Genomic DNA, 24,436 nt, shown 5'->3' with positions numbered 1-24,436 from the left:
ATACTGTCTACAGCCTTCATCAATCAGGCCAAACATATTACTGTTTTGCTTAATAATGAAAACATTGCAGAGATTTTGAATCTATAACCATTTCTCATATTTATTTATTAATTTTTATATACAGACGTTTCATGAGAACATATCACATCAGCCCCTTAATCTGGTCCATGGCTAAAAGCTACCCCAATTTAGAATGGGAGCGTAGTTTTCATGAAAGCCTAGTTACCTGGAACCAGCAGCAATTTGAGTGCCATCAGCATTAAAGGTAACGTGGTTTGCATTGGTAGTGAATCGTGTCAAGATGCCATCTGGAACACCTTCAGGAAATGTATGTATCTGAACTGTGTTGTTTGACACAGCAGTAACCAATTTCCCATTCTAAAAAGAGAGAGAGAAATTGCAGATATTCCAACAACTTTTAAAATGACCATATTTTCTTGTTATATTGAATTCCTAATTTAAGAAACAATGACGTGAAAAGACAATAATGGAACAAAACATTCAGCAAAGTGAATGACAAAGTATTTGTTTTATCTTAATAATCTATTTCCAATAATTAATTGTTTTTGAAAAATGTCTAAGAAGGTGAAATTACTACTTACCTGATAATTTCCTTTCCTTTAGCACAGTCAGGCCAGGCCATTACACATAGGATATGCATGCCAACCAGCAAATGGAGACACAAAGGCTCACTGATGTCACCCTTCATATACCATACCTCTGTACGGACATCAGATTGCCAGTAAATTCTGTAAAAGTTAACTGTGGATACTATACTATCATAAACAATTTCTCCACAGTTTCATTCTCTCTCTATAAACTTTTTTTTTTTTTTTTTTAACTTCTAGAAGAACAAGGAAGCAAAGGACCAACAAAACAAACAGAAAGAGTAATAACCGGATCCTCATAAGCCACCGAGCCCTGACAAAAGTAGGTTCCCTATAGACGAGGACCAAAGAGGATACTTGCACAAAAGGTGAGACAGATCCACAGATCAGGGCTTCCAAGGCCAATCCAGAGCTAACAAAAGGCCTCACAATGTTTTGAATTGTTCTGCCTATCATCAGCCAAGGTCTTCCCCCATGGTCTCTCCTATACCTGCCAACCTTAATCTCTCTTTTGACTGAAAAAAATGGCATACCTTCGCAATTGCACTGGTCACCATCAGATCTAAAAACAGTAGGCCCTTACCTAGTGATAAGGTCAAATGGTTGCTCTGATAGGCTCCATTCTCCCGGGTCCAAAACATGCTGACAGTCAGCCTGCATATTTTCCATGTCTGCTATGTGTGATGCCGACAAGGCCAAAAGATTCTTCTCTACCATGGAAGACGCATATCCATTTTCAAGGAAACCTGCAGCTCACATCTCTGACAACCACCATCCAGACAGGGGGCATTAGATCCACTCCCCTGCCCAGATGGTCCCTGTCTAGTCACCACAGCAGGCTGTTTGTGACTCCGTCTAGAAGAGGCAGTCGCACCCTATCATCCTGGGATAGAGGGACCTACCGAGACAGCAAGGACCTCTGCAGTGGATGTACGTGGACCCTTGTTCATGGAACCACATCTAAGGTTACCACCATGGAGCCCAGGGGCTGAAAATAACGCCATACCATTGGGCATCTTACCATTCGAAGCCCTTGGACCTGAGTCTCTAATTTCAGGATGCGTTGCTCTGGGAGATTCACTCTGCCAGAGCAGGTATCGAACCGAGCCCCGAGATATACCCAATTCCTGCAGCAATTGAACCATCCTTTAGGTAGATGTTTGGCTCTCCTGAAAGGAGTTTGTGCATATCCAATTATCCAGGAATGGAAGCACTAAAATACCTTCTTTGCGAAGGGCTGCTGCTATCACCACCATCACCTTGGAAAAGGTTCCTGGGACTGTGGCCACAGCCCGAATGGCAGCACCTGAAACCAAAATTGTGCTCCAAAACTACAAAACACAGGAACTTAGCCACTGCTATTACTAGCAGCAGCAGCATGGGATAGACTTAGTTTTTGGGTACTTGCCAGATACTTATAGCCTGGATTGCCACTGCTGGACAGATGCTGGGCGTGATGGACACTTGGTCTGCCCCAGTATGGCATGTTCTTATATTCTTAACTTCTGATGCTTCTTTTGAATCAGAATATGCGGATATGTTTCCATTAAATCCAGACAGGTGAGCTCCCCTTTTTGCACCGCCCTGATCACCAAACACAAGGGCTTCATCCTGAAGCAAGTAACTTTCAAGAAAACATTTACTCACTTTAGGTCCAGGATAGAGAGAAAGCAACCCTCTTTCTTTGGCACCACAAAATAAATGGAGTATCGCCCCTCCCCCTCCTGATCATTGGGGACTAGAACAATGGCCTTTAACACAAGAAGCCGATTAAGAGTGTCTTGAACAGCTGCTCACTTTTCTGCAGCACAGCAAGGGGAAACTATAAAAATTCTGAAACCAGATGGTTGAACTCCAGGGTATAGCCATTATCTCAAGGACCAATGGTCCAATGTAATCTGGGCCCACCTGCGATAAAAACAAGAAAAATACTCACTTATTTCTGGCAGCTGCAGGTGACCTCTCAAGCACTCACTGTGAAGCTCTACAGGAGGGGGGCAGCTCCTGCAATACCATCCTTGGGATTCATTTTGAACTGAAAGGACTGGCTTCGGAAAAGGTACATGACCTCTCCCCTGACATCCCCCAGCTCTGCCAATATCTTCTCGAGTCTCGCTGACGACCCTGTGAAGATGCCGAATGCCAGGGAGATCGGATCCTATCCTCCAGCAACCTGGGAATCTTCAAGTCGCCTCACATGTTTTAACATTTTCTCCAATTACTCTCCAAACCATAATCGCCCCTTAAATGGCAGTTTGGTCAAATTTGGACTTGGAAATATTATCCATCAATCAATTTCACAACCAGAGAAGCCAACAGGCTGCAATAATGGAGGCCATTCTGCGAGATGCGGAGTGAGCCAGATCATAACCAGTGTCTTTCAAAATGGCTGCTCCTAGTTCCAAAGATGGGGAACCATTCCCCAACTCCTCCTGTACCATCTGCAAGCCAGAACGTGACACTATGCAACAGGCCGCGATATGAAGATTCACGGCAACCACATTAAACACTTGCTTAAGCGTAGCTTCTAGCTTCCTGTCTTGCATATCTTTTAAGGCCACACTATCTTCTACTGGGATTGTAGTCTCTTGGTCACGGAATACACCAGGGCTTCCAGCCTTGGGGAAACGGAATGGATCCTTCACTAGAGGATCTAAGGGATACATGCCCACAAGGGAATGACTTCCCTTAAAATTAGCCTCCGGAGAGCTCCATTCCAAATCAATCAGTTCATATACCACCTCATGAGGCATGGAAAAACAGAATGCTTTCCCTAAACTCACCATGTTCGGATCCCCTTTCGCTACTACACTTGTATCTTCATCTAATTGTAGTGTGCACAGGGATGGCACAATGAGTGGGGATAACTCAGCAGAATGGTCCTATGGGCTTCTCCTTCAGAAGAAAGTTCCCCTTCTTCTTAGTCACCAGGTACATCTCCAGAGGAGAAAACCTGAAACGCACCCAGGGAATCATCTGACTGGAAGGTATAAGTCCCCTAACCACTCAAACTCCAGGTCCCTTGCATCTTTTCCTTCCCTAGGGATTGGGGTACCAGCAGCCCCTGCAAAAGGAAGGGGAGAGACCATTTCCCGAAGGGGACCTCTATCTCTTACAAAAGGCTTATAAGCTTTGAAAAAAAATTCCAGCCAAGACAGAAAACATCTCTGTTCCTGGACCAGGCAGCGCTGGGAGGATCAGGCGAGGAAGAGAACCCTCTTGTTCCAGCTTGCCTTCTGATCTCAGAGAAGGGGGGCTTGTCCCCATGGTCCAGTCCCAGCCTAGCTATGGATGCCTGGCTCTCTGTGGCAGAGGAAGGATTTCAAAATAATTCCTTATCTGCAGCTCCAGAGCCTCCTGCTACCATAAAGGCCACACCTCCCCTTGACCACAGAGCACTTCCAGCACAATTTCAAACACCCTCCCACCTATCCTCAGGCAAAGCATAGCATGGCCTTTCTCCCACGCTGTGCAACCAGAACCATCTTGGCTGCACCACACGCTTGCACAGATTGCCGGCCTGCTGCTCATGTCTTTCCTGGGTTTCATCACAAGCAGAACTCTCCCACCCCCTCCTCCCTGAGTATTCAGACGTAATGCCGCTACAGCTGAACCTCCTGAACTCCTCCTGTGCTGTCCCCAGATCACCACCAACAGCCTGACTCAACTTTTTTTTTTTTTTAAACTTTATTAACTGCTGCCCAAACAAATGTTCCTTTAATGGGACAGACCCTTTCCCAGCCAGAGGGACACGGTTCACTTGGGAAGGAGAGATGGTAGGAAGTGGGTATTGCCATGAAGAAGAGAAAAGAGCTCACACCTTACCCTCCTGGAAGCTCCCCCTTATCAAAAACTGCTCAACAGATGGAGGGGGAAGTCAGACATCACCTTGGGAGCCCCCCCGCCGGATTTGAACCCAAGATGCAACTGGGTTCCCACTCAACTAAGGGAGAGAGCTTAGCTGTCACCTCAGAAGCCTTCACCTATCTAGTTCCACTAGGCCCAAGCCCAGGGCTTAGGTAATCATCTGCTGGAGACCAAGATTACTGGCAAACTGATGTCAGCACAGAGGTATATGAAGAGTGACTTCAGCGAACCTTCGATCTGTCTCCATCTGCTAGCTGGCATGCATAACCCACTGGGAATGGACTGGCCTGACTGGATGAAGAGAAAATCTCATTTCTGTCAGAAGTGATAATCCAAAATCAGCCTTTACCCAGAAAAAAAAAAAACAACTAATAATTTATCTGAATGTATGCAATTTCCCAAACTAAACAAAAGCAGCAAAAATCTACAAATGCTTTAAATGCATTTATTTTAAAATGTTTATACACCACTTTTCCAAAGTTCATAGCGGTTTATAAATTTATATACATAATTAAAATTAAACATAAAAATGCAAAACAAATACAAATACAATATAATTGTCCTTTCTACATCTTATATAGTATAGTCTCTGCCCAAAAGTTTGTAAATTATATGTGGACCCAAGCGGCCAATGTTAACACAGAACCATGAATACAGGAAAATGGTTAAAGGTTCTTAAGTTAAAGTAATGATCCAAAACCAAGTGAGCCTGACCAAATGAAACTGTGCAGGACTAGAAAATTCCAAAGGCATCAAGTTGCCCGGACAGCAAAAAAATTTGAATCTGACTTCTGATGGAAGAGATGGCAGCAGAGCCCAAGCTAAAAAGAGGAAATTGCAGTGGCATTGTGGTGGTTGCCACTGGCAGGGCCTGGTAAAGTGGCAGCGGGTGACAGCGATAGTTTGTGGGGCTAGAGCCAGGGAGAAGGAACTGCAGTAACTATCACTGGCACAGAGAAGAATGGAACGATGTCTGAAGAGAGGGAGAAGCAGCTGGGATTGCAGGAAAAGGACATGGAAAAAAAAAGGTAAACAAAGCAAAAGCAGCCAAAAGAAAAAAAAACAAAATATTTTGCCTGGCTCAAACATTTTTAGCAGGTGCCCATATCTTCTAAATATTTTGTCTATCCCTGAAGTTACGAAAATTCAATGTATTCAATTCTGATTCAGGGCCTGTCCCACCTCAGTTATGATTAGCTAAATTTCTCTATTTTTTTTCCATATGTATGTTTTATTGAATTTCATAGCAAAGAACAACTTTGCATTTCTCTATTGGCTTTTTGACAGATGTTCATATGTAGTCCGAACCAAGTCATCCATCCCTTAAAAGATCTACTGCAAACACATCCTATGAGAGACATAACGGCACAGAATACCAGGCAGCTGAACCACTAGCCAAATAAAGCAGCAGGCTCTCGTTTTTCATAAAGAAAAGAAGCATTAATACCCACATATTGTGGATGTATTGTCAGTGCCACTCACATCTATTCAACAGCGTTTAGCATTTGCATGAAAGTCATGGATGCTAACTTGAGATTTTATCATATGACCCATTTGTGCATGTGCGCACACGCACCCACGCACACGGAAAGGTTTGTAAAGTTTATTTTACAACAGCCTAAATTAAGAAAAGGTTTGCAAATGACATTTGATGTATAGCTTTTCAACTAAACCAAGGCAGTTTGCAGCAGTTCTTTTGAAAGATGGATGGTTCCTCATTTCATCAAGAATGTTTTGTCTGTGCAGGCTGTTTCTTCCAGAAGGTTAGGGGTACTACAGTGGGCACAGCTTTGGCTCCAGACACAGCCAGTTTTTATGTTGCTCATTTTCAAATAATGTGGTTGAATGATTTCACATTTCCAAATCAGATCAGACTATGGAAAAGGATTATTGACAGTATTTTTTTGTGGAAAGATTCCCTGGAAAAGTGGAATGTGTTTTTGGCGATTAAATTCTAAGGATGCAAATCTTAATTTTGTCTTGCTTGCTGAGCAGAAGGAATTATTATATATCAATTTTCACACAAGAACATAACATCATGAGAAATTGCCATGCTGGGTCAGACCAAGGGTCCATCAAGCCCAGCATCCTGTTTCCAACAAAGGCCAAACCAGGCCACAAGAACCTGGCAATTACCCAAACACTAAGAAGATCCCATGCTACTGATGCAATTAATAGCAGTGGCTATTCCCTAAGTAAACTTGATTAATAGCCGTTAATGGATTTCTCCTCCAAGAACTTATCCAAACCTTTTTTGAACCCAGCTACACTAACTGCACTAACCACATCCTCTGGCAACAAATTCCAGAGCTTTATTGTGTGTTGAGTGAAAAAGAATTTTCTCCGATTAGTCTTAAATGTGCTACTTGCTAACTTCATGGAATGCCCCCTAGTCCTTCTTTTATTTGAAAGTGTAAATAACCGATTCACATCTACTCTTTCAAGACTTCTCATGATCTTAAAGACCTCTATCATATCCCCCCTCAGCCGTCTCTGCTCCAAGCTGAAGAGCCCTAACCTCTTTAGCCTTTCCTCATAGGGGAGCTGTTCCATCCCCTTTATCATTTTGGTTGCCCTTCTCTGGCCCTTCTCCATCGCATCTCCCTCCCCATCTCACAAACATATTCTTCTTCCCATTGCTAAATAAAAGCAGTGTTATAGTTCACAACACAGAGTCCAAATGATTTGCTTCTCTTTAGAGCAAGTTAATTAAGAATGCCCACAGGTTACATATGGTAAAAATCATAATCCATTTTTTGAAACCGATTTATCTTATAAGATTTTAATTTATCATTTCTACCTCAAAATGCATGAGACCTAGGATGTCTCATGTATTATGTTTATTAATCATTCATAAGGCAATGTTGTGTGTGCGCTCATGTATTAACTAAGCAAAGAAAAACTAATATCACAAAAAAATCTTAACAATCATTAAATTTCACCTCTCAGACAACTTTTCTCATATATTATGGCAGTTATAATAGCCTAGAATACTGAAAAATTGAGGAAACAGATGGTTCTTAAAAGATATATAATTTGGGGAAAAAGCCAGCTCATAGTTTACTGAAAAAACAGAAAGCAAACTTTCAGGTCTGTCACACCCTGTGCCAGCAGGCCTCAAACAATTGTAATGAATACTGGCAAAACCCCCCATTAAATTAAATATACCTCAAAAAAAGCATTGTCTAGAAAAATATATAAAAAATGTTTTCCTTGATAAGTGCTCAGTTGTATGAAATATCTTATGGTAAAGTACTTAATAGTGTAAGACATCATTCATTATTCTGAATCACTGTGTTATCTGAAAACACCACATGTCTCTGTAGTTTTGCAACAGAGTGTGAATAAGTAGTTAAATACGCCCAACTGAAGGCCTCTGTTTCGCCATCCATAGATGGCTTCCTGTAATGGGAGGTACATCCCATTCCTGGTGCCCCTTAGGGGAAAGGACCTGAAAAAGTTGAAAGCAGGACAGGAAACTGTTGGGGGAGCGGAAACTGACAGCTCCCTGCAGTATGAACTGAACTGCAGGGCAATAAGTGACAGGGAACAGAGCTCAGGTGCTGACCTGATGAAGGAGGCGCCAGAGGGGGAAGAAAAAAAAGTGTTGGAACCAGAAAGGAGGACAATGAGAGGAGAAAGAGGGGCTGAATCTTGTGCCCCTTGGGAATAAGGACTGCTGAGAGGAGGTGCAGGGACAGACTGCCACAAGCCAGAGGAACTTGTGGCACGCTGACAGTTGGTGGGCTGCCTTTGGAGAAGCAGTTGTGCTAGGAAAAGACCCAAGTGTTGCTGAACTGTGTTTTAGAACTTTGGCCGTCACTGTATGCTGGACTGGAACAGGCACAACTAAACTGCACTGCCTTTAGAAAAGTGTTACTGAATTCTGTTTTAGAGCATCGGCTGTTACCCTCTGCTGTGCAGGAACAAGCATAGCCTACTTGGACTGCCTTTGGAGAAGCAGTGGTGCTGGGAAAGCCGAGCTTTGATGGAGCTGTGTTTGAGAGCCTTGTCCTTTCAAGTGCTGGGCTGGAGAAAGAAGGAACTGAAGGGGAAGCCCCATTGTTAACAGGGTATTACCCGTGTCCTCCGGGTCTACTGAACTCTTTGCTGGGTTGGAGTGCTGGCGGTCTTATACTCCTTCCAGGGATCCTGCAAAGGGAATCCGGTGAGAGAAGCTCTAGCAGAGAAGGGGACAGTGTGCTGGGAAACACCCAACAGATGTCTGGCGGAAGCTCTTACACTTCCCCAGGAGAAATCAGAAAATTGACACTGGCTATTCTAAAATGTAATCCAAAATGAACAAACCTTAGAAAGTCTGTTGAACAAGCAAAACGATTAGAGTATATTCAGGCACCATGTTGGATAACTGTTTCCCATCTCTGACGCACACACACACATATATACACAAGTATAATATATACATTTTACTGTTACTAAAATGTCTTCAAATACTAACACCATACTAATACTATCAATCCAGTACCTTTAAAGCAAACGAATAGGCTTTCTCCCCCACACTGATTGTTTTGGGATCGTCATCATCCAAATTTTCCCAAATCCTAACATCTCCATCACTGCCGCAGGTCACAATATAACTAAAAAAAAAAAAAAAAAATCCAAAACGATGTATTAATATTGTATTTTCAAGACATGAATGACCTCAGAAATTATTCTAATACGAAATCTAGTAACTTGGAATGATCATCCTCAGTGTGTTATGAGATTAAAAACATCAGATCAAATGATCCATCACACATATTACCCCTGTTTCTGACAGTGGCAAACAGCAGGTGCTTAGAAGTGAATAATAGATAAGGCATATGTAGTTGCCCATCAGCTGTCAGATTATACCATTTTTTATAATCATGGTTTAGAGAAATGCTGAAGCCAGGGTGACATCCCTGAATTATGTAAATTAGCCCACAATTGATCTTTCATAGATGTGTTTAATCCTGAATATTTGTCTAATCTTTTTAACCCAGTTGAACTATTGTCTCTACAATATTCTATGGCAATGAATTCCAAGGGTTAACTATGCATTGTGGGAAGTGTTATTTCCTTTTGTTCATTTTAAACCTGTCACCTGATGAAACTCTGATGTCTCCTAGTTCTTGTATTATGAAACAGTGAATAAGTTCCCCATTTAGCTTCCCTTTACCTTTCATAATTGTATCCACCTCTATCCTATCTCCCCTTTAGTTGTCTGTTTTCTAGGATGAAATGTCCTAGTTTTTGAACACGCTCCTTTTTTAAAAGTTGTTCCATATACCAGTCATATTTGCTGTCCTTCTCTGTACCATATCTAGGTGTACTAGGTCCTTTTTAAGTATTCAAGATGTGGATATGACATAAAAAATTTCCCATTGTAAATCTCTCTCTAAAGAATATATTTGGGTTCATTTTAATTTTCACAGTTACAACTGTCTAGTATACATGATTTTTTTTTTTTTTAAATTTCCCAACTTCCTCTATGTCAAAACCAAATATCTCTCTAGTTGGAAACACATGTAATCCCCCTCTTCATTTGGTAGAGAGAATAAAGGAAAACTGGCTCTTACCTGCTAATTTTCGTTCCTGTAATACCACAGATCAGTCCAGACAAGTGGGTTTTGCATCCTACCAGCAGATGATGGAGGCAGAGAACAAAATTTGAAGGCACTGCTACATAACAGAGTGTGGGTGAAACAAGGAGAAAATAGATGCCAGATGTCCTTAAAACCTTTATTGTAGTGGAGACATGTTACAAATGCCCGACAAGGGTCTTTGATGTGACGAGTAGAGACCTGTCATGCAGCTACGGCAGAATTGATATGCCCCTGCTATGAATGACGCAAACAGCAATATTTTATTTAATAGAACAGTTTGCCTTTATGGCACAATCATGGTCCTTTACCATATCAGAAGCCTCTGAGGCAGCCACCTAGTAAGTGGCAAAACTCGGCCAGAGTCCAGGCATTTGTAACATTTTCACCGCTCGCCTCTTACTGCGCGAGCGAACGTCCAACGGTAATGCTTTAGTGAAAATGGAGCGAGGACCACACAGCAGCCCTACAATCTCTTAGGAAGACACCAAATGACACTCCACCCAAGAGGCTGCTTGCACTCTAGTCGAATGAGCTTTGAGGCCCGTCAGAATTTCCCAACCTTTACAAATATAGGCCAAGCAAATGGCCTCCTTTAGCCTTCTAGAAATCATAGCCTTAGAGGCCTTCTCTCCTTTCTCATTCCACCAAACTTAAAGAGATGATCAGACTGCCAAAAAAACCATTAGTGATCTTCAAATAACACAACAAAGTAACAACGTACATCAGAAGGTGAAGATCTCTATCCTGTGGAGCCTCTCTGGACCACTCCAGAATGTCAGCAGCTCAATTATCTGATTCACATGGAACGAAGACACAACTTTCGGCAAAAAAAAAAAAAAAAAAAAAAGAGGGAACCATACATAACGTAACCTGTCTTCTGCAATACACAAAAAAGGATCCCAACAAGACAGCGCCTGGAAGCTCGGAAATCCATCTGGCTGAACATATGGCACCAGAAAAACTGGTCTTCAACGTCAGGTCCTTCAAAGAAGCTTGTCGCAAAGGCTCAAAAGGTGCCCCACAGACAACCTGTAAGCTAATTGAGGTCCATTCCGGACACACTTTCTGAACCGGAGGCCGCAAATGCTTAACCCCCTTCAGGAAGCAAACTACATCAGGATGAGAGGCCAACGACCTGCAATTTGCCCCTAAGACAGTTCAAATTATCAATGCCACTTACACAGTGTTATGTAGGTCAAAAATAATCAAAAGGGGAACCAAAACGGTTCACTCACTGTGAAACTTCATAATCACTGTTATGCCAAATTATTGTAACTTATAAGGTATTTTTTTATTGTTTGATACTGTTCAATAAACCTACACGCCAAGTGGAAATCCCTTTACTTGATATTGAAGAAATTGTTTGTGAGGGGTTGGAAACGGTCTCTATAACCCGGTAGGCAAACCCTGCCTGTTTCAAGCATATTATAAATCATAGACCTACCACCTTCTCCATTTTTTTATGTGTATATATATGTGAATGTGTGTTATTAAAACTTCAATAAACCTTCTTCTATATTCAAAGTTCAAAATTGTAATGATGACATCCGGAAGGTCTCTCCTGACGAGATTGATAAACGGTGTTCCCTGATATTCCACAATACCACGACACCACCACTCATGGCTCTGTTGGGTGTGATCTTATAATTGTAAATAACTTTTCTTCTATAGAGAACTAATTCTTTTTTATATTATAGATCTCACCACCCAGACTATAAATGTCTGGGTGGTGTGTAGGGTTGCCTACCAGTTATATGAGACCTTTCCAACCCCTCACAAAAAATGACTTCAATATTGAGTAAAGGGATTTCCACTTGGCGTGTAGGTTTATTGAACCGTATCAAACAATAAAAAATACCTTATAAGTTACAATAATTTGGCATAACAGTGATTATGAAGTTTTCACAGTGAGGTGAACAGTTTGGTTTCCCTAAGACAAACTCCAAGGGCAGAAACCTGGAAAACAGTGCAAACTATAAGCTTGGCACTTGGACGAGCCCTGCTGTAAAAGGACGAAATGTGAGGGACTCCTACTGACTGAGGATCCAGCCGTTGTTGAATACACCTTGAATTAAACATCTTCCAAACCCTGACATATGCCATAGATGTAGAAGGTCTCTGAGTTTGGAGCAGAGTGGAAATTACTGGTTCCAAATATCCCTTCAGGCACAACTGCCACCACTCTCAAAAAGCCAAGCATCGAGACAAACGTGATCCTCCTGATCCGAAAAGATGGGTCCTTGATGCAGCAATCCTGTCAGGTTGAGCCACACTGAAGAGGTCCATGAGTCGCCAGATACACGAACCACGGCATCGCGGCCACTCCAGCACTACCAGCAACCACTGTCCCTGGTGCGTCTCTATGCGCCGCAAAGCATGACCGATGATGTGGCTAAGGAAGGAAATACAATATGCCAAGCACAAAAGGGAACAGCTAGTATCCAATTTTGATCCTGCACAAGACTAACTGTAATGATCAGTCATAAGTTACCTCATATTATTAACCGGTTAAAAATTATACTTTATTAATTAATTTCAAACAATATTTTGTAATTGAGAGACAAAGACCTCAGAACTGGTAAAGAGGAGGTCTAAATGACCACTGATTTTATAACCAGTAAATTCAATCAGTGGTCTTTATTGTCTCCTTTTTGCTTTTTTTTTATAAAAACATAATTGTTTCCCATTTCTTTCAGGAAATAAATGTTGAATTTTTTTGTTGAGGTGTATCCCGTCTAGCAAAAAAGTTCTGCCGATATCACAGCAATTGATGAAAACTTGAAAATGCTGCTTTCCAGCCAAATTATAATGGCATTGTATTAATGAAAGACTTGAAAATACTATTTTCTAGCCAGATTGCAATGGCATTGTATCACAGCTTTAATGCCCCGGCAACTTGTGTTGTCAATGTAAGCCCATCAACTTTATATTTCTTGGCTTCAAGATAGAGTATATTACGTGTTAAAGTTTCAGAAAATATTTAAAGCGAAACATGCCCAACATCAATGAAAGAAAGCACTTGTCTTAAACTTGTTGCAGTTTTTTCTTTTTTACAAGTCTGTGCCGCACATCACCGCCAACGTTAAAGTTTCGCCTAACGCTTCCTCAGGGCGGGTTCTGTAAAATAATGCAGTTAACATAACATATAATAATGTCCATTTATAAAAGAAAATTATTACTTACCTGCTAATTTTCGTTCCTGTAGTACCATGGATCAGTCCAGACCGTGGGTTATGTCCCCAATCCAGCAGATGGAGTCAGCACAAGCTTCGAGGGGGCGTCACCATATCTACTACTACCCCTCTGCAGAGTTCAGTATCGAGTATATCAAAGCCAGAGTAGAAAACAGAACCCCCTTATTGAATCAAGTTTATATGAACCGGCAAAAATCAGCCGTATAACCTTAGTAACGAAAACGCAAGCCTCCTAGCAAAATGTAGGAAGCTGCAAAGAACAGCAAACCAACTTGTGAGGAGCTGTGAAAAACAGTGAAAACTGGAAAGACGGGAAAGACAGATAACACTACAGTCCCGTAGAGAAGAGCTGATCAGGATTAGAACCCAAAGTGGGTGGGCGTCTGGACTGATCCATGTACTACAGAACGAAAATTAGCAGGTAAGTAATAATATTTTCTTTCCCTGTACGTACCTGGATTCAGTCCAGACCGTGGGATGTACCAAAGCGTCCCTAAGTCGGGTGGGGTCCTTCCGAGGGCCTGCTCGAAGAACCTGCTCACCAAAATGTCCAGTGACTGAAGAGGCGAGATGCAGGCGATAATGCCTGGCGAACGTGTGTAACGACTTCCAGGTAGCCGCTCTACAGATTTCTTGAGAAGAGAGACCGAACGGACCTCCGCCCCAGGAAGCCGCCTGAGAGCGTGTAGAATGCGCTACAATGCCGGGCCGGGGAGTCCGCCCCGCCCCAATGTAGGAAGCGGCAATACCCGCCTTCAGCCACCTAGCAATGGTCGTCTTCGAGGGCCCGAGAACCCTTCTTAGGTCCGGACCAAAGGACAAACAGATGGTCAGAAGTCCGGAACTCATTTGTAGCCTCCAGATAGAGGAGCAGAGTGCCGTTGAACATCCAAGAGTCGGAGAGACTTCGGCTCGGAGGAAGAGAAGGATGGCAACTCCACCGTCTGGTTCACATGAAATGCAGAAACCACCTTCGGGAGAGGGAAGGGACGGTGCGGAGCGAAACTCCAGAGTCGGAGAAGCGAAGATAGGGCTCCCTACACGACAGAGCCTGTAGCTCCGAAATGCGGCGAGCGGAACAGATGGCCACCAGAAATACCCGTCTTGAGGGTGAGATCCTTAATCGTTGCACTGCGCAGTGGTTCAAACGGAGGTCCCGACAGGGAGCGAAGCACCAGGTTGAGACTCCAGGATGGACAAGGGTCCCCGTAGCGGAGGCCGCAGATGCTTGACACCCTTGAGGAGAACGAGCAATGTCCGGGTGTCTGCAGGAGAGATCCCCCATCACGCAACAGCGAACCAAGGGCGGCCACCTGAAACCCTCAAAGAGTTATAGGCTAGCCCCTTGTCCACCCCGGCCTGTAGGAACTGGAGGATCTGAGGAACCGAAGCCTGTGTGGGACTCGTGTCCTGGCTGGCACACCACAGCTCGAACACCTTCCGACTCGAACATAGGCTACCGACGTGGACGTCTTACGTGCCCGCAGCAGCTTGGATACTACCGCCTCCGGGTACCCTCTGCGCCGGAGGCGGCGCCTCTCAAAGCCAGGCCGCAAGACAGAAGAGTTTCTGCCTGCTCGAAAATACTGGGCCTTGATGAAGGAGCTGGGGGAGGTGCCCCAGCCTGATTGGCCCGTCTATCACCAGCTGTAGCAGGTCTGCAAACCAAGGTCGCCGAGGCCATTCCGGGGCGACGAAAATCACCACCCCCTGATGGTCTTCTATTCGCGGAGCATCCGGCCCACGAGGGGCCACGGGGGAAACGCGTAGAGTAGAAAATGCGCCTGCCATGGGAGCACCAGCGCATCCACCCCCTCCGCGCCGTGTTCTCTTCGCCGACTGAAGAAGCGGGGAGCCTTGGCGTTGAGAGCGGATGCCATCAGATCTAGGTGGGGGGGCCCCCCACCGATGGACGAGAAGTTGCATCGCCTCGTCGGACAGAGACCACTCTCCGGGATCCAGCAGTTGGCGACTGAGGAAATCCGCCTGAACATTGTCCACTCCGGCGATGTGTGACTCCGCCAGCCGTACGAGATGACGCTCCGCCCATTGCATCAACAGCGCGGCTTCTAGCGCGACCTGCGGACTGCGCGTGCCTCCTTGGCGAATTGATGTAGGCCACGGTGGTAGCGTTGTCCGATAGTACTCTGACTTCCCGGTTCAGAGAAGCGGGAGGAAATGTTGCAGGGCGAGTCTGACTGCCCTGGTCTCCAGACGGTTGATGGACCATGTCGCCTCCACGGCGGACCACGTTCCTTGCGTGGCGCTTCTACGACCGCAGACCGCGGCCCCCAGCCCGCTAGACTGGCATTGGTTGATTACTACCACCCAATCCGGTAAGTCGAGGGACACGCCTCGGGCTAGGTTCGACGGGCTCCAGCCACCAGCCCAGACTGTCCCTGGCCTTCTGAGGGAGCGGGGAGGAGCATCTGGTAGTCCTGCGAAATCGGCTTCCCAACGGGAGAGGAGCGCCCACTGTAAGGGCCGGAGATGCGCAAAACGCCCAAGGGACCATGTCGATGGTGGATCCCATCACACCCCAGGAGCTGCAGATAGTCCCAGGAGGTGGGATCTGGTAACGCAGAGAACCGTAGTATGTGATCCCGCAAAGAGTGCGCCTTGTCCTGCCGCAGGAAGACTTTGCCCAGTCGGGTGTCGAAGGTCGCCCCCAAGAAATCCAAGCGCTGTGAGGGTACGAGGGAGCTCTTGGAAAAATTCACTACCCATCCCAGGGATGCAGGAACTGTAGCACCCTGGACACCGCTGCTTGGCCGTGGGTGAAAGACTTCGCTCGGATGAGCCAATCGTCCAGATAGGGATGGACCATAATGCCCTCCTTCCGAAGGGCCGCAGCCACGACTACCATGATCTTGGTGAAGGTGCGCGGTGCCGTCGCCAGCCCAAACGGTAGAGCTATGAACTGGAAGTGCTGGTCCAGGATCTTGAACCGGAGAAGACGATGATGGTCCGGACGGATGGGGATGTGTAAGTAAGCCTCCGTGAGGTCCAGGGAGACGAGGAACTCCCCCCGATGTACAGCCGCGATCACAGACCGCAGCGTCTCCATGCGAAAGCGGACCACTCGGAGGGACTTGTTGACTTCCTTGAGGTCCAAGATGGGCCGAAATGATCCGTCCTTCTTTGGTACTACGAAGTACATGGAATAATGGCCTGAGCCCACCTCTCCGAAGGGCACGGGCGCAATAGCGCCTATCTCCTGAAGTCTGTCCAGCGTTGATTGCACCGCTTGTCCGCTTGAGAGCCGAGCCCACAAGGGGAGAAGATGAAACGACCCCGTCGGTGGGCAGAGAAATTCCAATGCGTAGCCGTGTTGGCTATGGTGTCCAGGACCCACTGGTCCGAAGGTAATTCGCGCCCACTCCTTGTAGAAAGACAGCGTCAGCCGCCCCCCAATCCTGGGATGGCGGAGTTGGGGAGCCTGGCATCATTGTGAAGACTTGGGTTGGGGGTGTCCTGCCCCGGGGGGCGGTTGGCGCGCGGGTCTACGACCGCGAAAGGAACGCGACCAGGGCTGCGACCTGGGGTGCGAGGGCCGTGCGCCCGCCGGCCTTGTAGTTCCGTAGCGCCGCTGCGCCCTAGCTCTAGTTCGGGAAGAGGGTGAACGCACGAGAGGGCGATATCTATCCTCTGGAAGCCGGTGAACCGCGTTTTCCCCCCAGAGACTTGATGATCTGATCCAAGTCCTCCCCAAAGAGGAACTTACCCTGAATGGCAGGGAGCCCAGACTTGACTTGGAGGACGTATCTGCCGCCCAGTTGCGAAGCCACAGCAGACGCCGGGCCGCCACCACCGAGACCATGGATCTTGCCAGGACTCGAAACAGGTCATACGAGGCATCCCGCCCCGTATGCCACCGCAGCTTCTAACCTATCCGCCTGGGCGGCCTCCTCAGCAGGCAGATCCTGGGACGTGAGAAGTTGTTGAACCCACAGGAGGCTTGCTTGCTGGGCGAGAGAAACTGCACATCGCTGCCCTCATGCCCAGCGCGGAGACCTCGAAGACTCTCTTCAGGAAGATCTCCAATTTGCGATCTTGCGTATCCCGTATGGCCGCTCCTCCCATCACCCGGTATCGTCGTCCTCTTCGTGACCGCCTAGGTGGGGGGCCCCTGGGAAGGCACCGTGCACAGATGCCCTCGCGGGAGATGCGGGACCCCAGTTCGCCGCAGGCCGAGCAGCGCGTCGGCCGCGGCATCCGGATCGCCGAGAAAAAAAAAAAACCGCGAAATTCAAAAACCTAGACCAAATTGGGAGAAACCCAAATCCACTACTCGCATTCTGCTGGAGTCAGAAGATACTGAACTCCTGCAGAGGTGGTAGTAGTAGATATGGTGACGCCCCCGTCGAAGCTTGTGCTGACTCCATTCTGCTGATTGGGGACATAACCCACGGTCTGGGACTGATCCAGGTACGTACAGGGAACATCAATTTTTTTAAAAACAATTTATAGTCTGTCCGTACTCACGTTCCTCTCTCGGCCTTGAATGTTCGGGCTCAGTGGTGCCAAACATGGCTACATCTTTTAAAGCACTCCCTGGACATGAAAAAACGTTCTTATGTGAAGCTTTTTTTAATAATTAAATGGCCATTCGACCGCGTAAAATTTAATTAACTCATTAACTGATATATCAATCGTGTCTTAAATTTTTGAAAAATGAAATAGTTTAACTGTGTGGGAGTACCTAGCGGATCAGACTAGTTCAATCTTACTATTAAGACCATTAGGCTCTTCAGAACTCAATTTGTAAATTCATTCTTGTTCTCCTTTGGTAGAGTAAATTTCTCCCGGTTATAAAAAAAAAAGCAAAAAAGGAGACAATAAAGACCAGCGATTGAACTTACTGGTTATAAAATCATCAGTCATTTAGACCTCTTTTTACCAGTTCCGAGGTCTTTGTCTCTCAATTACAAAATATTGTTGAAATTAATTAATAAAGTATAATTTTAACAGCAATTAATAATATGAGGTAACTTATGACTGATCATTACAGTTAAGGAGGAAACACATTCAGAAGAATGCAGGCTGGCCAAGGGCACACCAGAGCATCCAGCCTTACTGAGCCGGCTTCTCTTCTGCGACTGAAAAATCTTGTCTGAGTTGCCTGGCAATCGCCATCAGGTCCAACTGAGGAATGCCCCACCTGGCACAGATGTGATTCCAGGCTCCCAGGGACAGTTCCCACTCCCTGGATTTAGCTGCAATCTGCTGAGGACATCCGGTTGCACGTTATCCACTCCCATGACATACGAAGCCGCAATCCCCTTGAGATAAACGCTCCGCCCAAACAAACAATAGCTGAGTCTCTCAAGTTACAGCATAACTCTTCATCCATCCTTGGTGGTTGATGTATGCCACCAGTTGTCGGCATTATCGGAAAACATTCGAACCAACTGACCCTTGATCAAGGGAAGGAAGGCCTCCAGAGCCCTGCACACTGCCCTGGTCTCCAGACTATTGATCAATCAGGGATGCCTCCGCTGCAGACCAAAGCCCTGGGCAGAACGACCAGGCACACAGCCCCTCAGCCCTTGAGGCTGGCGTCTGAGGCCACTACCACCCAGTCCGGGGCCTCAGATCAACTCCCTTTTCCAGAATATGCCTCGAGAGCCACCACGAAAGGGCTGGACCTGGATTCTCCTAGCAGAGGTAACGGCAGATGATACTCCTCAGACATGGATTCCACCTGGACAAAAGCACCTCTTGCAACGGAATGCATGTGAACAAAGGCACACAGAACCAAAATCCAATGTCGAGGTCATGGATCCCAACACCTGTAAGTAATCCCAGACCGGACAGAAAGGCTCAGACGTGTCACCTGTGCCTGCAACTTCAAAATCCTGTTCGCCTTTCTGGGTATCGAAACGGGCTCCCAGATACCCCGACTGGTATGGAACCAGGTGACTCTTTGCTATGTTGATCACCCAATCCAGAGACCTCAGGGTGTCCATCATGCGCTGCACGAACCAACCGCACTCTTCAGACTTCACCCAAGATATGGATGAACCAGAATTCCCTCTCGCCTCAAGGCTGCTGCCACTACCACCATCAACTTTGTGAAGGTGCACGGAGCCGTGGCCAATCCGAAAGGAAGAGCTTGGAACTGGAAGTGCCGGCACAGCATCATGAACCACAGAAACCTCTAATGCTCCTTTCAAATGGGAATATGGAGGTAAGCTTCGGTGAGTTCCAACGACGCTAGAAACTCTGCGAACCGCTGTACACAGGAAATGTAAATCCATCCTTACTAGTTCGGGTAGCTATTTAGTTTATTACTAAGCTTGGTGGAAAGACAGGATGGGGGTGGGTACTGGATTAAGTAGGGGATCTTGTATGATACTCCTAATACCTAGAAATCCTAGCTGAACACAGGTGCTCATGAATTGGATCTGTCTGGCAGGCTGTACAGGGAACTTAGGAAACCAGATACTCATGCTGGAATTATAGAATTCAATATGTGGGTACTTGCCAGGTTCTTGTGACCTGGTTTGGGCCTCTATTGGAAACAGGATGCTGGGCTTGATGGACCCTTGATCTGACCCAGCATGGCAATTTCTTATGTTCTTATATTAAGCAGTCTGTTTGTGCAACTCCTTAGATGCCACAATGTTCAAAAACGAAAATGACTTTACTTACACAACTATTTGGAAAAACATTTAAAAATGTTATAGAAAAGATCCATTTCTTCTCCTGGGATTCAAATTATAATCTGTCTCTTAGAACTAAACTGCTCAGGGTGCTCAACTTAGCGTTGTGCTATTGTGGTACTAAGAGTCTGACCATCAATTATGTTAAGAAATTCTTTCAGCCAAAAGAGAATTCTGTGAATGGTTCTTCCAAGAGACATATAAATGTACCATCAGTTGGGCAAAGTAGATTAAAGTGGAGATGCTTATAGATAATACCAGTCAGATGCTCATTCAACCTGTTGGGTGACATGGAGTTCAGATAAAAAATTAACTTTTGCTCACAGTAATTTAGAACAACATCCTCTCCTCTTTGTGAAACTCGAACCATCTGTAATACAGTCCATCTTAAGTGCTTGAACCAATGCTGATGCTCAACGCAGTGTTGTATTATCAGAGCACTGAGGGTCCAAAAATGTATTTTGTTACAATATTCTCTGAGCTGAACACACACTTTGCAGCTGGTTTTCAAATATAGATGAGCGGGCACGGACATTGAATCACATATACCACATTGCTGGAGGAACAATGTGAGTATGAATGATTGTGAAATCTCTGTATTGGTAATTGGATGTTTCCTAACAATGCCTGTAATGGTGAATGCACAAATGTCACATTTTCACACTGGAAATGACCAATCTGGTCCCCGACTGTAGAGGGTCTAGAGGGTATTATGGCTCTGACAAACTTTGCTTTTAGGTAGAGTCCTCCACTAAATGAAAATCTTGGTGAAGAGATAGTTCACACCAATAGCGTTGAATAAATAGACCTCATTTGATGTGCCTTTATTGGAGAATCTCAATACACATGTAACATTTTCTGTTGAGGACAGTTTAGCTCTGTAGTCCTAAAGGCTGGATCTGAGTACTTTGCCCACTTATGTTTGTTTAATAGCCTTAGAAGGTTAAACAAATTCAAGGAAGCGATGTACCCTGAGCAATTCAAATCCCAGGAGAGGAAATGGATCTTCTTTTTTTTACATTTTTAAATTGTTTTCCAAATAGTTGTGTAAGTAAAGTCATTTTCGTTTTTGAACTTTGTGGCATCTAAGGAGTTGCACAAACAGACTGGTTAACTGGATTTACGATTGCTGTAGCCTTGAGTCATCTTTGTTTCACGATAAAATTAATGACACTTGTGACATGTTTCTAATTGACTGACATGCCTGCTCGGATATCCCACCACATCCAACATTGCTGCCAGTCCATTCTGGCTTAAAACGGGCTGTAACTAGTCCAGAAACGCTATCAGTGCTAACACATGATCAACTTTTGATAAGTAACCGATCTTCAGACTTTGTGAGTATTTCCCAATGTGATCAAAAATACTGTAATATGGCTTGAGATGGTGTACTGTCTTGCTTTATTACCAAATTTAATTGCATGTTGCCATCAAATAGACACTCAATAATTATATTTTTTTTGTTTAATGTTTCTATGCTCCTGATCAGACAACCGAAACACTGAATCAGTGCTGGCAGTGTCAGGCGGCTATTGGAACACAAGAATTGAAGTTCAAGTTTATGTGCATTTAATAATTCTTGAAAAAACACATTTTTGATGACTGAGGATTAATACCACAGATGTAGTCTGATACAGACTGACCAAAGTGTGGATGTGAACAAAAGACTAACTTCCTCTTCTGATGGTCATATAGATCTTGAATATATCAGATATTTAATGTTTCAATAAGGAGAATTTTTGTTGTTTTCACGTTTGGTAGAAAAAGCAGCAACACTACCCTGTTAACAAACCAAAGCTATTTTATAAACACTGAAAAGCATCCACCTAATATAGGAGACAGTAAATATTTGTGTTGAAATGGAGATAATCATAAAATGCATCCACTGACTTGCACAGTTTTACATAGAAACAGGTGGCTGAAAACTACCATAATAGGTAGTCTGGATAAACCAATAATCAGTCTATTATTTATTTTTTATAATGAACATAAAAGTGTATAGCCCTTCAAAAGGTACTTATCCAATATTATTTCTGTCCAGTTCCCAAAACAGGAGTGGAGCAGCAGCCTAGTGGGGTTAGAGCCACTCCTTGTGACCTTGAGCAAGTCATTTCAGCCTCTGTTGCCTCAGATACAAACTTAAATCTAGAATCATCAAAATGCTATAAATATAGCGGAAATAGAACTGCAATAAAAAAGGGAGCATTTCCCTGCTCCCACCATCTCATAGGTAATTTCCATAACGCACGGTACATTTATCACATCACATGCTGATTAATCCACCACAGGCGTGTTACTAACCGAAAAGGTTTTTTTTTTTATCACACAATGCTGGTTCAGGCAGGAGAGCGAGAGAGTGCAAGCACGAACCTCTGTAAGTTTACTATTTATAGCACAATGGAGGGGGCGGAGTGAAACAGCACACACATATAAGGAAAATCACAGCAAACAAATGTGCGGCATATAATAAACTGGACAATAATAGCATAACCAACAATTATTTATTTTGCATTTGCACACAGACTTGTGCAAGGTATTTTAGTATACCTTGCACAAGTCTGTGTCATGAGCCAGCTTAAATAACTTGAATTCCCCTGCAAGTTACCTAGTCAGCTGATTCAGCGGGTTCCCCAATGCTAGAAAACCCATTACCCGTCTAGACACACAACTCTGACAAACTTCTGTCCCCCTGACGCAGCTGGAGGCGAAACACGGCCATGTCGGGGCTCTGTCGCTTGTACATCACTGTTAATTCTATACTAAAATACCTTGCACACGTCTGTGTGCAAATGCAAAATAAATGTTGGTTATACTATTATTGTCCAGTTTATTATATGTTGCACATTTGTTTGCTGTGAGTTTACTATTTATACCACTGTAAGAGGGGGCACTTTTTATTTATTTATTTGTTTTTGTGTACCGACATTTGATCGAGATATCACATCGGTTCACACAGAACAGTAAATAAGAAATGGGCTGCTTATTTTACAGTATATCTTAGAACAGATAGCAAGTAACTAATTATAAAAACAATTGGGCTGCTTATTTTACAGTATATCTTAGAACAGATGGCAAGTAACTAATTATAAAACAAATGCCACTTAATATAATACATGGGCTGCTTATATTTACATTTTAACTTAGAGGAGTGGTTGACAAGAACTAATTATAGAACATATAATACATGCGCAAAGGAATTGGGGGCTTGCATTAAGGGAATATAGGTTGGGAACGGGTTGCAATTCCAGGTTAGGAAGGGTTTACAAGGGGCTGATGTGTCAAGAGGGGTGTGGTTTGGGGTGGTGGGGGAAGTTGACATCACTGAAGATTTTCTGTTATTTGGAGCGATGAAAAGTAAGAGAGGAGTTGATTTCTGGAGAAAACATTTTTTCGCTGAATGCACAATTAAGCTTAGGAATTAACTGCCTGAGGATGTGGTAAAGTCAGTTAGCATAGCTGAGTTTAAAATAAATACAAAAAAAGGTTTGGATGGTTCCTGGAAGAAAAACCCATAAATCGTTAGCTAGGTAGACTTGAGGAAAGCTACTGCTTATCTTTGGGTGTAAGCCACATGGAATCTATCTACTATCTGGAATCCTGCCAGGCACTTGCTACCAGGATTGGCCATGGCTGGAAACAGGATACTGGGCTTGAAGAACCCTTGGTCTGATGCTGTATGACAGTTCTTATATACTCAGCACAACATTTAATTCACACAGTAAAATGTTCCCCATGGATTTAAGTACTCTAATAATGTATGATAAATAGCCTGTACTAAACACATAAAATTAACACATCCTCTCCACGATCAGCAATATACCTTCCTTTATCATCAAAGCACACATCTGTGTGACCTTCAGTGTGTCCATATCTCATGGGGTGTTTTGTTGAGGGGCAATCTTCTCCCTAATGTTATGAGGAAAAAAGGAAATATTATTTGCCATTAAATTCAACAAAACCAAGGATGTGAGATTTACAACTAAAATTTGAAAAAAGCCGGTGATTTAAAGCTACAAGTCTCACTAATGATGTGAAAAGGGCAAAGTAACAAACTGAAAACATTTCAAGTATCGGTCAGTTCAGAAGAGTCCACTGCTGATCTTGATACTTAAAATAGATAAACCGTGTATTTTCCCGTAAATACAAAATGAGAAAATGCTGCTTTTAGAACCCAATTTGGCAAAAAAATATTTTGTCCCATTTTGTGTTTATGTACACTGACAGAACCACAGTTAAAATGGATGCATATCCACCACTTAAAACCAAACAGAAGATTTTTAATGTACACATTCAACAAATCTCGTTAGAGCTTGCCTACTGCAAAATTTTAATTTAGCTCTCAGACAAGCCTAACTCCTCAGTAGAAAAAGACCTAAATGAGAACTAGAAGCTGAATAAATTAGTGTGAGCCTCCCAATGCTGCTCTTATCAAACAGCAATCTCCGGCGCACAGAGTAACAGACTAAACATTAAAGAAGGGGCAAACTGGACATTTTCAGAAACACAAACTCCCA

The 24,436-nt window shown here is 44.3% G+C and overlaps 1 protein-coding gene across 1 annotated transcript in view; it reads right to left on the bottom strand.

Annotated features, from left to right (window-relative positions):
- WDHD1 (WD repeat and HMG-box DNA binding protein 1) overlaps window positions 1-24,436 on the bottom strand; it is a 247,833-nt gene that overhangs the window by 219,888 nt on the left and 3,509 nt on the right. The window contains exons 2-4 of the mRNA XM_029597432.1: window positions 23,743-23,828; window positions 8,962-9,073; window positions 227-378 (exon numbers count right to left, since the gene is read on the bottom strand). Coding sequence (XP_029453292.1) covers window positions 227-378; window positions 8,962-9,073; window positions 23,743-23,828 — 350 coding nt within the window. The remainder of the gene's footprint in view (window positions 1-226; window positions 379-8,961; window positions 9,074-23,742; window positions 23,829-24,436) is intronic.

Source organism: Rhinatrema bivittatum, chromosome 4 (genome assembly GCF_901001135.1).
Source record: "Rhinatrema bivittatum chromosome 4, aRhiBiv1.1, whole genome shotgun sequence".
NCBI classification, from domain to species: domain Eukaryota; kingdom Metazoa; phylum Chordata; class Amphibia; order Gymnophiona; family Rhinatrematidae; genus Rhinatrema; species Rhinatrema bivittatum.
Note: the sequence above shows the minus strand (reverse complement) of the source record. Positions and strands in the feature narration are given on the sequence as shown.